This window comes from Podarcis muralis, chromosome Z, assembly GCF_964188315.1.
Source record: "Podarcis muralis chromosome Z, rPodMur119.hap1.1, whole genome shotgun sequence".
NCBI classification, from domain to species: domain Eukaryota; kingdom Metazoa; phylum Chordata; class Lepidosauria; order Squamata; family Lacertidae; genus Podarcis; species Podarcis muralis.
This window is the reverse complement of record NC_135673.1, coordinates 15,181,909-15,196,257: the sequence shown is the minus strand read 5'-3', so window position 1 is coordinate 15,196,257 and position 14,349 is coordinate 15,181,909. Positions and strand designations below refer to the sequence as shown.

General features: G+C 46.3%; 1 protein-coding gene across 4 annotated transcripts in view; it reads left to right on the top strand.

The window, feature by feature from the left end:
• Nucleotides 1-14,349, top strand: part of LOC114588941 (uncharacterized) — a 131,907-nt gene that overhangs the window by 111,448 nt on the left and 6,110 nt on the right. For all 4 annotated transcript variants that reach the window (XM_028714754.2, XM_077922766.1, XM_028714756.2 and 1 more), the window contains one exon: nucleotides 3,159-3,260. In XM_028714754.2, coding sequence (XP_028570587.2) covers nucleotides 3,159-3,260 — 102 coding nt within the window. The remainder of the gene's footprint in view (nucleotides 1-3,158; nucleotides 3,261-14,349) is intronic.

The following is a 14,349-nucleotide window of genomic DNA, read 5'->3' as shown; positions in this document are numbered from 1 at the left end:
CTCTTGTTGCTTCTCCAACTTTCTGGACAATGAAGTTGTCTGCAAGGGCAGTGAGGAATCTGTTTGACCTTATGCTCTTGGCTGAGTTTGACATCCAACAAATATCCGGGTAATTGAAGTCCCCCATTACTACTATCTCCCTTCCTTTTGCATGCTTGGCCATCTGTTCCAGGAAGGCATCATCTATGTCCTCCGTTTGGCTTGGGGATCTATAGTAAACTCCCACAATGAGGTCACTGTTATTCTTCTCTCCCTTAATTTTGACCCAAATGCTCTCACTTTGGCTTTGAGGTTCTAAATCTTGGATCTCTTCACAGGTATACACATCCCTGACATATAACGCCACTCCTCCTCCTTTCTTGTCTGGTCTGTTTCTTTGAAATAGATTGTATCCCTCCATTATTACATTCCAATCGTGGGATTTATCCCACCAGGTTTCAGTGATTCCTATTATGTCATATTTAGTTTGCTGTACCAGGAGCTCAAGCTCATCTTGTTTATTTCCCATGCTTTGCGCATTAGTGTACAGACATTGAAGTCCATTAATCATTCCCCCGTGTCTCTTATTTAAGGATTTTCTCCTCCCACCACTAGGTCTGCATGCTCTTTGCTCCATTCGGTCTATGACATTTGGATGATCATCTTCATCAATTGATAGACTCCTACCTTCAGGAGCACTGTCTCCCTCCCCCACATTAGTCAGTTTAAAGCCCTCCTGATGAGGTTTCTGAGATTTTTTGCAAAAACATTTCTCCCAACCGTTGTGAGGTGCAGCCCATCGCTTGCCAGAAGTCCATCTTCAAGAAACTGCATTCCGTGATCTAAGAATCCAAACCGTTCCTGTTTGCACCATTTGCGAAGCCAGTTGTTCACTTCCACTATTTTTCCCTCTCTCCCTGGGCCACGTCGTTCAACTGGGAGGACAGATGAGATGACAATTTGTGCATTTAATTGCTTCAATTTCCTGCCCAGAGCCTCGTAATCTCTTTTGATCTTCTGGAGGCTATTGCTTGCAGTGTCATTGGTTCCCACGTGAACCAAGAGGAAGGGGTATTTGTCAGTGGGTTTTATGATTCCTTGCAGTCGTTCAGTTACATCTTGGATCTTAGCCCCGGGGAGACAGCACACTTCCCGAGACATCTTGTCAGGCCCACAGATCACTGCTTCTGTTCCCCTCAGTAGGGAATCCCCTATCACCACTACACGCCTCCTCTTAGGTCTGGTCGGGGTTCTTCTGTGAGCTGTCGGTTCCAAGGTCGCCTGGACATTCCCAGAGGACTGCCTTTGCTCCTCGTCTTCATATACCTGATCGACTGTAATGAGGGAGAGATCCTCAAATGGAGTCTGCTCTTCGTCTTCCATGCTAGGGGAAAGGACCTCAAAGCGATTGCGTATTTCTAAACAATCAGAGCGAACCCTGGGCCTCCTACTTCTTTGAGTCACATTTCTCCATATATCTGGCTCCTGTGTTGGTGAACTAGCCACCTTCTCAGGGGAGTCCCCTGTCTCTTCCTTGGTGGAGACGGTGTGCTCTGTTGCTTCCAAGAAGAGTTCCAGCTCTCTAATTCTTTGGAACGTAGCTACACGTTCCTCCAGTTGCTGGACTTTGTCTTTTAAGAGGGCAATCAACATGCAATTGCTGCAGGTAAAGCTGCCTGCAACCTTTGGCAAGATGGCAAACATTGCGCAGGAACCACAGGCGACTGCAGCTGTTCCCTCACCCTCCATCTTGGGAACGTGTCGTTGGGGGTGACTACAGTGGTCCTCTATCATAAAAAGTGTGGAGACAGGACAAATAAATCCCTCCCAAAAAACCTAGGTCTCCCCCAACAAATGTTTGAGACTAGCTCCCCTAAATCTAAAATATGGATCAAACTGCGCGCGCCGCTAGGCACGCGCCGCTGCCCTAAAGCTCTGATAAGCTCCTCCCACAGCTAATCACCTACCTCAACAGAAGCCCTGCCCCCTCTGACCTTTGCCCAGAGAGAGCAGCTAAACAGCCACAAGAAACTCACACAGGAAAACCCTTTTTGTTCCTTCTTCAGCTGCTGCCCTAAAGCTCTGAAGCTCTTCTTCTTCTTCTTCTTCTTCTTCATAGTTAGCTTGGAGAAGAGATGCTTAACATGTGACACCACAAGCATTCGTAATTTCTTTGAAAGTTTGTTTGAAGGAATTGGACTTTACTGTCTTGGACTGCTTCAGTATAATTTTTACCTCTTTTTTAAAAACTTGTTTCCTCATTTGGGGTGCAGGGTTCATTTGGAGGCTAGTCCCAAGGCTCATACTTTACACAAAGAATGAAGCAGATGTGTTTTCTCCAAACTGCAAAATTAGAACAAAGTTTTCTGGGTGACCTCAGGCCAGTTGCTCACTCACAGCCTAGCCTACCTCATAGGGTTGCTGTAATGAGAGGGAGGATAGCTAAGTATGCTACCTTTTGCTCCTTGGAGAAAAAGTTGGGATATAAATATTGAAATAAATACATGCGTACATTAGGAGGAACATTAGAAGGTGATGGACTCTCCCTCATCTGAAGGAGGCTGGATGGCCAACTATCAGGAACTCTAGCAGTGGATTCCCTGGTGGAGGTGTTGGACTGACCTTTGAGTTCTCTTCCAGCTGTCTGTTCGCAAGCTTCAGGTGAATATGTCTCTGCTAAAATGGATATTTCAGACAAATTCATTGACTCTAACACTATCAGTCATTTCTGGCCATGATGACAGTGTTCTACCTTCACTGTTTGAGACAATATGCCTCTGTAGACCAGTTGCTGGAAGTCACAAGGGGGGAGAGTTGCTGATGCCCTTAGATGCTGCTTGTGGTTGGATGCTGGACTAAGTGGTCCTTTTAGTGGCCTAATTCAACAGGACTCTTATTTTCTTCTGCCTCTCTGCTGCCTCTGAATCCCAGTTGCTAGGAATCACAAATGGAGAGAGCTGTTACGCTGACATCCTGCTTGCAGGCTTCCCATTGGGGCATCTGGTTGGCCATTGTGAAAATAAGATGCTAGACTAGAATTGGCCTTTGACCTGATCCAGCAGCCAGATTCTTCTGATGTTCTCTTAGGCCCTTGTCACTTGATGCAACACAAGAGAATCTCTGCTGCAGCAACGTTCTGGTTGGCAGCACATTAATCTGTGTGCCGTACTTGTTTTTAGAAACGCAGAGGAAAGACATATGACACACGCACGACGCTGTTCAGGAGATTCCTGCCTCCGATGCAGGCAGATCCTCTTTGGAAAATGCCCCACTTTCAGAAGGTACGTTGGAGATACAAACAGACTTGTTGCCTTGACTCACTTGTGAACATAGCATTGATCACAGAGGTCCTGAAGAGTTGGCTCGCACCTTAACATTACTCAGATCTCTGGAAAGGCCATAGTTCAGGGGCAGAGCATCTCCCTCACATGTAGAGGGTCCCATGTTCAGTCCTCAACATCTCCAGGTGTGGCTGAGAAAGACTCCCTGTCTGAAACCTTGATGAGGCACTGCCAGACAGTGTAGGCAGCACTGGGCTAGAGGGACCAAGGGTCTGACTCAGCATAAGCAACATTCCTCTGTTCCTGTTTAGGAAGTGCTATTGCTCAGTTGTCTGAGCATTCGCCTTGCATGAAGAAGGTCCCAGGCTCAATAACCAACATCTTCTGGTAGGGCTGACAAAATAGCACCCAGCAGGATTGAACTCTCACCTTGTCAACTGATGAGTGGAGACTTCTGCCCTGCTCTCTGCAGGGGCCTGAGAAGGACTTATCAGCTGAGAAGTTAGGGCTAAATCCTCCCACTTTAGATGCATGCACCAGTCCTTTGCGGGAAACTGGTAGGTGCAGGCAATATAGAACTGATCCTCGCCTTTCTGCCCATTTCCCAGTGATGCTGCCTGATGGACAGGTTGGCATGGTTTGAGCAAAATAGCCTCATGGGTCAAATTGGACCCCTGGCGGGCCACGGTCACCCTTTGGGCTGGAGGTTCCCCTCCCCATTTTGTGTGAAGAGATGCCGTGTCCAAAACTAGTTGAGAGATAAAGAACCAAAAGCAGGAAGAGCCTCGAAATCGTGCATCAACTATCAGCAGCATCTCAATAGCAGCCTGAGCAGGCACACAGTTTCCATGCACATCCTCTTCCCTATTCTGGGCAAATGTGTCTGTTGAAATGATAGCCGTTTACTTCTACATTTACCTCTACGCCTTGTAAATTAGCACATGCACATTTTTAATGGAAACCTCTGCCCTCGTTGTTCTCACTTTTGCTGATGATCAAGTGGCTGTCCCAGGAGTGGGGGTGTCATATATTTGCAATTCCATACACACACATCCCAGCTTCCCATTTAATGCTACTCTCAGGACAGAAAAAAGGGCTTGCAGATTCCTGTAACGGCCACTCCATGCCATCACAAGCACAGTGCTTTGATCAGAAAAGAGTGTGGCTGGGTTTTTTAACTTTCTCCCCCCCCCCCCGCCTTCTTTGCCTCGGCCTTGCTGTACTCCACTTATGCCCCTACCTTCATCTGCATATCCATTTGCATATGTCAGTAATAATTTATCCCAGCTACTTGTCAGTGTGGGGTCTGCCACAGCAGCGTGTGTCAGTGGAAGATCACGACCCAGGGGCTGTTCAAACAGATTGCAATCGCTCGCTCACAAGCCGGGGTTGGGAGCCTTTGCTTGCTAACTTCACTCCCTCCGGGCCCTTTGCCAAATCCCCCAAGAGAGGAGAGGAGGCCCAGATTTTCTTGGAAGACTGATCCCACTGCCCACCTGTTCTTACGCTTGCAGTGGTTTGAGTCAGTATGATACATTCAACAAAACCAAGCGGTTTAAAGTCTTCACTTGAGTTGTGGCCAGTTCAGCCAGGTGGTGGCAGTGTTTACATCAGGGATGGAGAATATCAGACCTGGGGACCAAATGCTGTCCCTGAAGGCTTTCTACATGGCCCTTGGGCCTCTTCACAGGCCACACCCCTCACCAGCCCTCATTTGCACCCTCCTCAAGAATTATTTTGCCTTTCTGATCAGAGGTAGATTTAGGAGCATGTGACTGGTTCAGTTACACTGGGTGCGGAGCCTCGGAGGCGCTGTTGGGACACCACAGCTATGATTTACAATGGAGTGCAAGAGGCAGAGGGGCATCAATTTTTGGTGTTGCAGAGGGCACCACTGAAATTTGAGACCTCAAAATCTGCCACTGGTCTGACCATGCCTCCTGCATGCATGATGGAAGATAGAGAGTGGTGCATGTGTGTAGAAACTAGGTAAAATTCACATTTGTTGCTGTGCCTACTTTTGCCTCTTATCCAGGCTACCACAGGCATGTGGCGCCCAGAACTGAAGAAGACCCCACCCCCACACTGCTTGCCTACATCTTTGAACATTCACCTGCTTTTAATACTTCCCACATGCAGAAAGCTAGTACAGCCGTACCTTGGAAGTCGAACGGAATCCGTTCCAGAAGTCCCATTGACTTCCAAAACATTCGGAAACCAAAGCGCAGCTTCTAATTGGCTGCAGGAAGCTCCTGCAGCCAATCAGAAGCCACGGAAGCCCCGTCAAACATTTGGGTTCCAAAGAATGTTCACAAACCAAAACACTCCTGGTTTGCAGCGTTCGGCAGCCAAAACGTCTGATTACCAAGGCGTTCGGGATCCAAGGTAAAACTGTATCGGATCATAGAAATAGCCCTGCTAGATCAGATAAAAATGGCATCTTGTTCACTAGCCTGTTTCTCATAGAGGCCAATGAGAGGTCACTGAGAAAGTCACAAAGAGGTCAGAATAGCCCTCTCCTGCTGTTCTTCCCTAGAATAGATGTGGAGGGGGATTTTATTCAGTTTACATTTTGCAACAAACCTACCCGATTCTCTGTTTTCCTAAGTAAGATATGAATGGAAATGATGTCATCCCCTGAAATTTGCGCTATTTGAATTTTGCAATGCGCTTCTCCCGCCAAGTGAGATGTATGGCAATGCATATGGTGCAAGTTAAGTATACGTGAGAATGCATATATCTGTGAAAATAACATAAAGATGTGCATAATGGAAAATTGCAATCATTTGTATATTAGCATACAAAAATGTGTAGATTCAAAAAAAATGTGCTAAAATACTGGTGAACTTTCATGAGGACTTTTTATTTTTAAAATTATGGGCCTTTTAAAATAAAACCTCTTAATGAACAGATACAATTTTTCTCCTCTTCAAACTTTTTCTAGAGAGACTGAGTAAAGGCCAGATCCCCAAAACATGGAAGACCTCAACTATAATAATATTCCCCAAACCATAGAAAGACCTTGAATGCGTTGACTCATATAGGCCTATTTCTTTGATAAATGCAGATGCTAAATTATTTACAAGTCTTTTAGCTCATAGATCATCTTTGATTTTGCCCAATTACGTTTATCTGGACCAAAAACAAAATGAAATGAAATAAATAAAAAATAAAAAATCCACAAACTTATGTGGATAGGTGGAAAACTGAATTTAAGATGGGGGGAAAGAATGAGTAACTGCAACTAACAGGTCCTCCCATCCCTATTCCGGGTGACCAGTATTCAGAGCTGCACTGCTCTGATTTTATTTCATTTTTACTTAGACCATTTATATATACCAGTTATCTACAATCATCTCTGAGCAGAGTATGAGAAATTCAACATAGTGAGAATTTAAAAAAAAAAAAAATCAATTGAAATAATCAGTTAAAATTAAAATGCCTGCTGAAATAATACTAAAAAAGTCTCAGTAGCTGCTGGAATTTCACTAGGGAGGGGGCCTGTCTGACCTCAACTGGGAGGGAGTTCCATGAGACTGGGCCCACCATACTGAATGCATGGCTCCTGGAGGATATAAGTTGCACGTTCAAGCCATCAGGGACTGCTATCAGTGACTCCCACAAAGATCTCCATGATCAGTCCAGGATATAGTGAGTCTGGCAGTCCCTAATGACCACTGATAGCCATAACCTGTATGGCTCCATCTTCCAAAGCCATCCAAGTTGGCCCAGGTAAGCCCCACCCCGCATAATCAATCATATGACATGGTGCACGCACACCATTCGAATGGCAATGCCCATCCATTTTGAGAGGGGCCAGCCTCCTCAAATATTTTATTGGGGTGCTGAAGCCCCCTCGGCCCCTTGGAGTTGGCTCCCATGCAAGTTGGTGATTGGTCATGTTATCTAATCCATAGTTTTGCCTGGGAAAGCTTTGGGCCTTCAAAGCCTTTCTGTGGGGCCCTCGGGTCTCTCTCCAGACCACACGCCCACATGCTCCAGACCACCTTCCTTTTTGTGTTCTTGAATTTTGAAAATGCTTCTTGCTTCCCTGGGTAGAGAGTAGGGGTTAGTGTGTATAGAACCTAGCCCACTACACAGAGATGACATTTGCATCCATTGCTCCGCCCACATTTGCCTCTGGCCCCACCCACCACTAACACATGCCCCTCCTGCCCACAGAAGGTTGCATGCAGGCCTTGGGCTGTAAAAGCTTATGCATTCATAAGCTATCCACTGTGTGAATAAATACTTCCCTTTGTCTGGGGGGCAGCATGTAGGCTTACACAGCTCTAAACTAATGCCACCCCATCACTCTAGTTGCCTTCACCCATGCCTGGTGTAGTGTTTAGTGTTGTTGTGGGGATTATATGAAGACAAGGATCTGGGAGACTGGGGTTTAAAACACACACACACACACACCGCAGTTGGCTATGTAGCTCACTGGGTGTAATGTTGAGCAAGTCACTGCCTCACTCAGCTTATAACCTACCTCACAGGGTTGTTGTGGGGATTAAATCATGGGGGAGATGAAACATGTGTGCCACCTTGAACTCCTTAGAGGAAAAAGTGGGATATAAATGCAATAAACAAACAAACAAACCATTCATTCATCCTCCTAGACCACGCAGAAGGATTTCTCTGCAACGGAAACCCTTCTCCTGCCCCCCACCCCACTGCCCACTTAATTGCTATCTGTCCACCTTTCCTGCCCTCCGGGCCAAGCCTCTGTGACATTACACAGTCATTCAGTCACTAAAGGCTAGACAAATTGAATATTTTTTCGCATTCGGATGCAGAGTTCAGGCCCCAGTGCCCCAGAATAATGGCACATGCTATTAAGCCAACCGTTTGATTTACAGGATTTTCATGCCGCTGTTCCGATTTGGTTCTTATTTGGACGTCTCTTTGCGGGAAAATAGCCCTAATTTGTGCCTCCTGGGACCCTACGGGGCTTGCTTGTCTCCCCGCCAGTTCACTGACCTAACAGGAACAGGCGGGGGGAAGGTGCACTGGATTAGCAAAAGTTGCTGAACTGTAGTATATCTGCCAGTGCAGACACAGCAGCAATTGCTTGGCATCACATAACTCTTTGGGAATAGGAGAAAATTAGCATCCTGTCCATTCCGGCTAACAACCTCCAAGAAAGAAAGCAAAGCAGCTCTGTGTAACATATTTCTGTAACATACATTTAAAGCACTATTTTACCAGTCATGGCTTCTCCCCAAAGGATCCTGGGAGCTGTAGTCTGTTAAGGGTGCTGAGAGTTGTTAGAAGGCCCTATTCCCCTCAGAAGGTACAGTTCCCAGAGTGGTTTAAGAATCCATTCCTTTTCCTGGTGATCTCTGGCCATTGTAGCTCCGTGGGAGGAAACAAGGCCTCCTAAGAACTCTCAGCACCCATAATAAACTACAGCTCCCATAATTCTTTGGAGGAAGCCATGATTGCTTAAAATCGTATGATAATGCTTTATTGTTTGTTTGTTTGTTTGTTTGTTTGTTTGTTTGTTTGTTCTTTTAATTCGTATACTGTCCTTCATCCAAATATCACAGGCCAGTTCACAACATAAAAATACAAAACAAGAACACACAATTCATAAGCGCTTGCATATAAAGTCCTTTGGCCAATTGAACAAGCTATGGGGTATTGTTTTTGATTTTTATTATGGTATCATAGAATTGTAGAGTTGGAAGGCACCCCAGGGGTCATCCAGTCCAACCCCCTGCAATGCACGGATCTCAACTAAAGCATCCATGACAGATGACAGTATGCATTTTTGTGTTTTTATATAGTAAACCACCCTGTGATCTTCAAATGAAGAGCACTATAGAAATTTTAAAAATTAATGATAACAACTCAATAGCCCCATTCCCACAAACACATTTAAAAGGCCATAGAATGTATAATCAGTCAAAGCTGCCTAAAGATACATAATAAAAGCACTAGGCACGCCTCCCTTGAGAGGGTACTCCACAAGTGGGAAGCCACAGCAGAGAAGGCTCATTCACATTCTGCCATCCTCTGCAGCTGTCACAGAGGAGATGCACGAAGAAGAGCCTCAGGTGATGATTGCAGGGTCTTGGTTCATTGGCAAGGCAGGTACAGCAGTGACTCGCCTCTCCAAAAGGACATGGGAGAATGTGATGCTAATGTCCAGTGAAGGTATACCAGGCTTACATGTTGAGCATGCTGCTTTCTGGTAGTGAGTTGTGGACAACTTACACCTGCCAGGAGTGACGCCTCAGCACCTTCTATATTTGCTGTGTCAGGAAGATTTTGGGCATCGCATGGCAGGACAGAGTCTCAAACGAAGATGTGCTCTCCCAAGCCCACATTCTCAGCATGTTCGCAGTCCTGTCTCAGTGACATCTACGTTGGATTGGTCATGCCTACAGAATGGAAGATGGCAGGATCCCCAAGGACGTGCTCTACGGGGAGCTGGCTTCAGGCACCAGGCCTGTTAGCAGACCAACTCTATGCTACAAAGATGTCTGTAAACATGACATGAAGGCTGGCAACATCGCCCCCTCCATTTGGGAATCCCTTGCAGATGACCGCAATGCCTGGAGACAGACAGACAGGTTCATACATCCATAGCCGTAGCCAGAGGAGGAATGACCGCTGGGAAGATTGCAGAGAGAAGAAACACCATGGTGCATCTGCAGTAGTACAACCAGGCACCTTCATCTGCCCCAGATGCAACAAAACATGTGTCACCTGTATCAGTCTCTACAGCCACAGCAGACACTGCAACCTTCCAACAGTTTGACTTCACTCACAAAGGTCTATTCCACCATTGTCCTCTGAGACAGACAGATGCCAACAACTAGACTGGTTTATATGTGGAGATGCGGTCCTTGAGATATTGTGATTCTCAGCTGTTTAAGGCTTCATAGGACAAAACCAGCACTTCGAATTGGACCCAGAAACTAATTGGCAGGCAGTGCAGTCAGGCCAGGATTGCTGTAATATGCTCAAACCTGGATGATGAATTCTGCACCAACTAAAGTTTCCAGACTGTATTCAGAGTCATATAACACATTGGAGTAATCTAACCCACAAGTGACCAGACCAAAGATGACAGAAGTTAGGCAATCCTTGTCCATTTAGGGGCACAGCAGAAGCTGATGGAAGGCACTCTGCACCACCATGGTGATCCAAGCCTCAAGTGACAGAAGTACCCCCAAGCTACATACCCGCTCGTTCAGAGGGACTGTAACCCCATCAAGAACAGGAAACCTTCCATCCATCCGGTCTAGGGAACCACCCACTAACAGTGCCTTATTTGGATTGAGCTTCAGTTTGTTGGCAGCCCATTGCCAAGACAGGACCACAGTCCAGCACATCCACTGCCTCACTTGCAGTTGTAAAGGAGTAGCACTGTATGCATATTGCTGACAATGTACTCCAAAGCTCCAAATGACCCCACTCAGTGGTTTCATGTAGATGTTAAACAGCATATGGGATAAAATTTAACCTAGAGGAACCCCCACATTAAAGGCTCCATGGGACCAAAGAGCATTCCCCAAGCATCACCCTCTGACAGGTAGGACTGGAACTGCTGCAAATCAGTGCCACCCACCCACCCACAACTTGGGTAGTTGCTCCAGAAGGATGCTATGGTTGATGGCATTGAAAGCTACTAAGAGATGAGGACAATTGATAGTGACACATTTCCCTTGTATCTCTCCTGACTTCATACAGGGTGACCAAAGTGATTTCTGTGCCAAAATCCAAATTGACGTGTATGTAGAAAATCAGTTTCCTCCAAGAGTGCCTGCATCTGGTCCATGACCACCCACTCAAGAGTTTTGCCCAAGAAAGGGAGATTGTCAGCTGGCTGGTAATTACTTAGATTTTCCAAATCCAGGGAGGGCTTCTTAAGGAGTGGTTTTACCACTGCTTCCTTCAAGCAGGCAGGGACCTCTCTGTGTCACAAAGAGGCATTCATCACCTTCCTGGCCCAGCCAGCTGTCTCCTCCTGTTTTATCAGCCAAGAGCGGCAAGGGTCCATCGTACATGTGGTTGTCCTGACTGATCCAAGTATCTTGCCCACATCCTCAAACCTTACCACCTGAAACTCATCCAATTCAACAGGACTAGACAATGTTCTGGACACCCCTTGAGAGTCATTTGCTGTAACATCGGAATCAAGCTGCCAGTGGATACAAGAACCTTTATAGACCACAGCAACTCCCCTTCTTAAACCCTCAAGTTTGCCCTGATGCTGTGCTGAATACCCAGGTGGGCACCGCTGGCTGAGACCAACTCCACGCTGCTCATTCATTCTAGTCTCAGTGATACTGACCAAATCAGCCTCCTCATCCACAATTGGATCATGGATGACAGAGGTGGAATCGTCCACTCTATCAACTTTTCCAGAACAAACCTAGTCATCAGAATTTGACACCCACTGCAGGATCTCATACTAACTCACATCCGCATTCCTCTTGAAAACAAACAATGGAGGTTTAACACACGCACACACAGAGAGAGGGACAATGTATTTTACATTTCCTCAATTTCTCAGAAGGAGGGGTGTGATATTTTAGAACTCAGTCAACAAGCAGAGCTCACACCATCCTCCTGGGCCTGTCGTGTCAGGAAATTAAAAGTCTGTTTTGTTTTGTTTTAAAATGAGTTGGAGTTTCTACACAGTGGGTCAGTATAGGTTGTCTTGCTTACTGCTGGAATTTTGCATTTTCTCTTCTTTCTACATGATGGAACTGTTTCAGAAGGGGACTCATTGACAAGCCATCTCATATGAAAAGTTCGTAAGGGGAGTTTGTGGATATTGAGGGAACACATGAGGCAGTCCATGTGTCCTGTTTGCAGGGACAGGCCTCTTGTTTCAGGGATGAGGAGCCTGTTTCAGCCCAAGGGCGGCATTACCTTCGGGGCAACCTTGCAGGGGCCACATTAGTCATCAATAGCATCATCCTTCATTAATTTGTATAATCTTCTCTTAAAGCCATCCAAACCTGGTGACCAGCACTATCTACTGAGGAAGTGAATTCCATAGTATAAGTGTGAACAGTGTGAACAAGTATTGCCTTTCTTCCACCTGGAAATTTCCAACACTCAAGTTCTGGCATTATTCACTATTATTTATCTCATAAAATTTAGACCAAAAAAGCAGATTAAATTCACATCAGCTTTCTAAACATCTGAGTCAGTGCGCCATAATGGTTGGCATGTTGGACTAGGACTTGGAATACCAGGGTTCAAATCCCCATTCACCTTGGGGCCAGTCACTGCCTCTAGGCCTAGCCTACCTCACAGGGTTGTTGTGGGGATTAAATGAGGAGGTGCGAACCATGTATCCACCGTGAACTCAATGGGGGAAGTGGTGGGATATAAATGCAATAGATTATAATAGGCTTGCCTAAACAAAAATGCTTCTATCAGGTGCCAAAAAGGGTACAGTTATGAGAGAGGGACTGACCAACGGTGGCCCAAGGGCGTGTACTTTTGCTGAGTTTGGTTCTGTTGCAGACAGAGATAACATCAGCTTTCTCAAATATATATATTTTTAAATACCTGCTACCACGCTCTCTGCCACTTGTCACAGCATTTGTTGACAACCCTATTGAAGGTGGCTCTTGGCGTGATGGAGACCGATCTTTCACTCCCAGACAGTTTATGAAAAGGAGGGGGGTTTGAAGGGACGGGGGGGCGGGGTAGAGAAGGCTGAGAACACATCAATACCAAGGATTTTTTTAAAAGGACCTCCGCAGCCGCCATCAGCTGATGAGGCTCCTCACCTGAGCCCCCCAGCGCACCGCCTCCAATTAAATCAAAATGGTCTGTTTTTAATGGTCTTTTACACTGACAAGTGGGCGATCATTCTGGGCCACGCTAGCTGTCAGGCATCCGAAGCAAAATCTCCGTTGATAATGCCCAATGGTTCCAATTAGGAACCGAGGCCGCGCCTGGCGCGCTAACGATCCCCCAGCTTCCCCCTAGGCCCCTTCGGCACTGGCTGTTGCACGGTACCTCCGCCTCCTCCGCCACAAATTACTGACACAAAACGGAGGCGCCCCGGCGTCTCCTCACCACGCCAGGCCCAGGCTTGTAGGGCTTAATGAGGCGATGGAAGTTTTTTTTTTCCTCCCGCCTTTCCCGCTAAAATCTTTTCTTGTTTGACAGCTGCTCGAGTGTTGACCTTATAAAAGATTTAGTGTTTCTCATTATTTTCTGCCAAGCCTCGCAAGTGATGGCTTTTGCGGATATCATTTGCATCCGTGTGTGTGTGTATATATATACAGAGAGATGTGGTATAGGGTGTGTACCTGAGCACATCTGTGTGTTTCCGGGTTCCAGGGGCGACACTGTTGTTCCCTTCTCCGATAAAGGCCTCGTGTCTTTAAACTCCCCCAGGCCACAAAAATAAGAGATGGGTTTGCCAGGGAAGAAACTCAAATTAGTAGGTGCTTTAACAACAACAGCAACAAAACACTCACAACAAGTGCCAGCCCTATGAGGCCAGAGGCAGAGGGCCTCAAGCACTCCGGAGCAATGTATGCATTCAGGAGGAATGCTCATGGTATGCAGGAGGCAGGGAGTTGTGCATTCCCCGCCACATCAAAAACTCACCGCCCTGGGAAAGCTAGCACGTCACCAAGTCAGGATCTAGCTTGGCTTATCTTCACAATCTGCTACTTTTTCTGTGGATAAGAGAGGTTTGTTTTGTTTAGTTTTGTGGGATGAGGGGCACATCACCATTTCAGTGTTTTCTGTCTGGCTGTGCATCTTCCTCGCGCATTGAGACATCAGAAGGGAATTTGGCACAAAATATTCAGAGCACACCATTCCCAGCTCTCCTGGCTTGGCATGGTCTAGGGAGGGCCAAATCGCACCACTTGCATGTGTGTTTGCCCTTAAGCCTGTCGTAACTGTGATTCCTGGTGCATACTTAAGATCACATTTGCACATCAGGCTGAGGGGGGCAAGTCAGGTCAATCTGTATAGGAATGATCCAATATAAAAATTTGCAAACCTACCTAGAAGAGAGATTTTCCTAGATTTTTGCGTTCCTGTCCCCGGTAAAACAAAAACAAAAACACTGCTCCTGGTTTTTGTTTAGGGG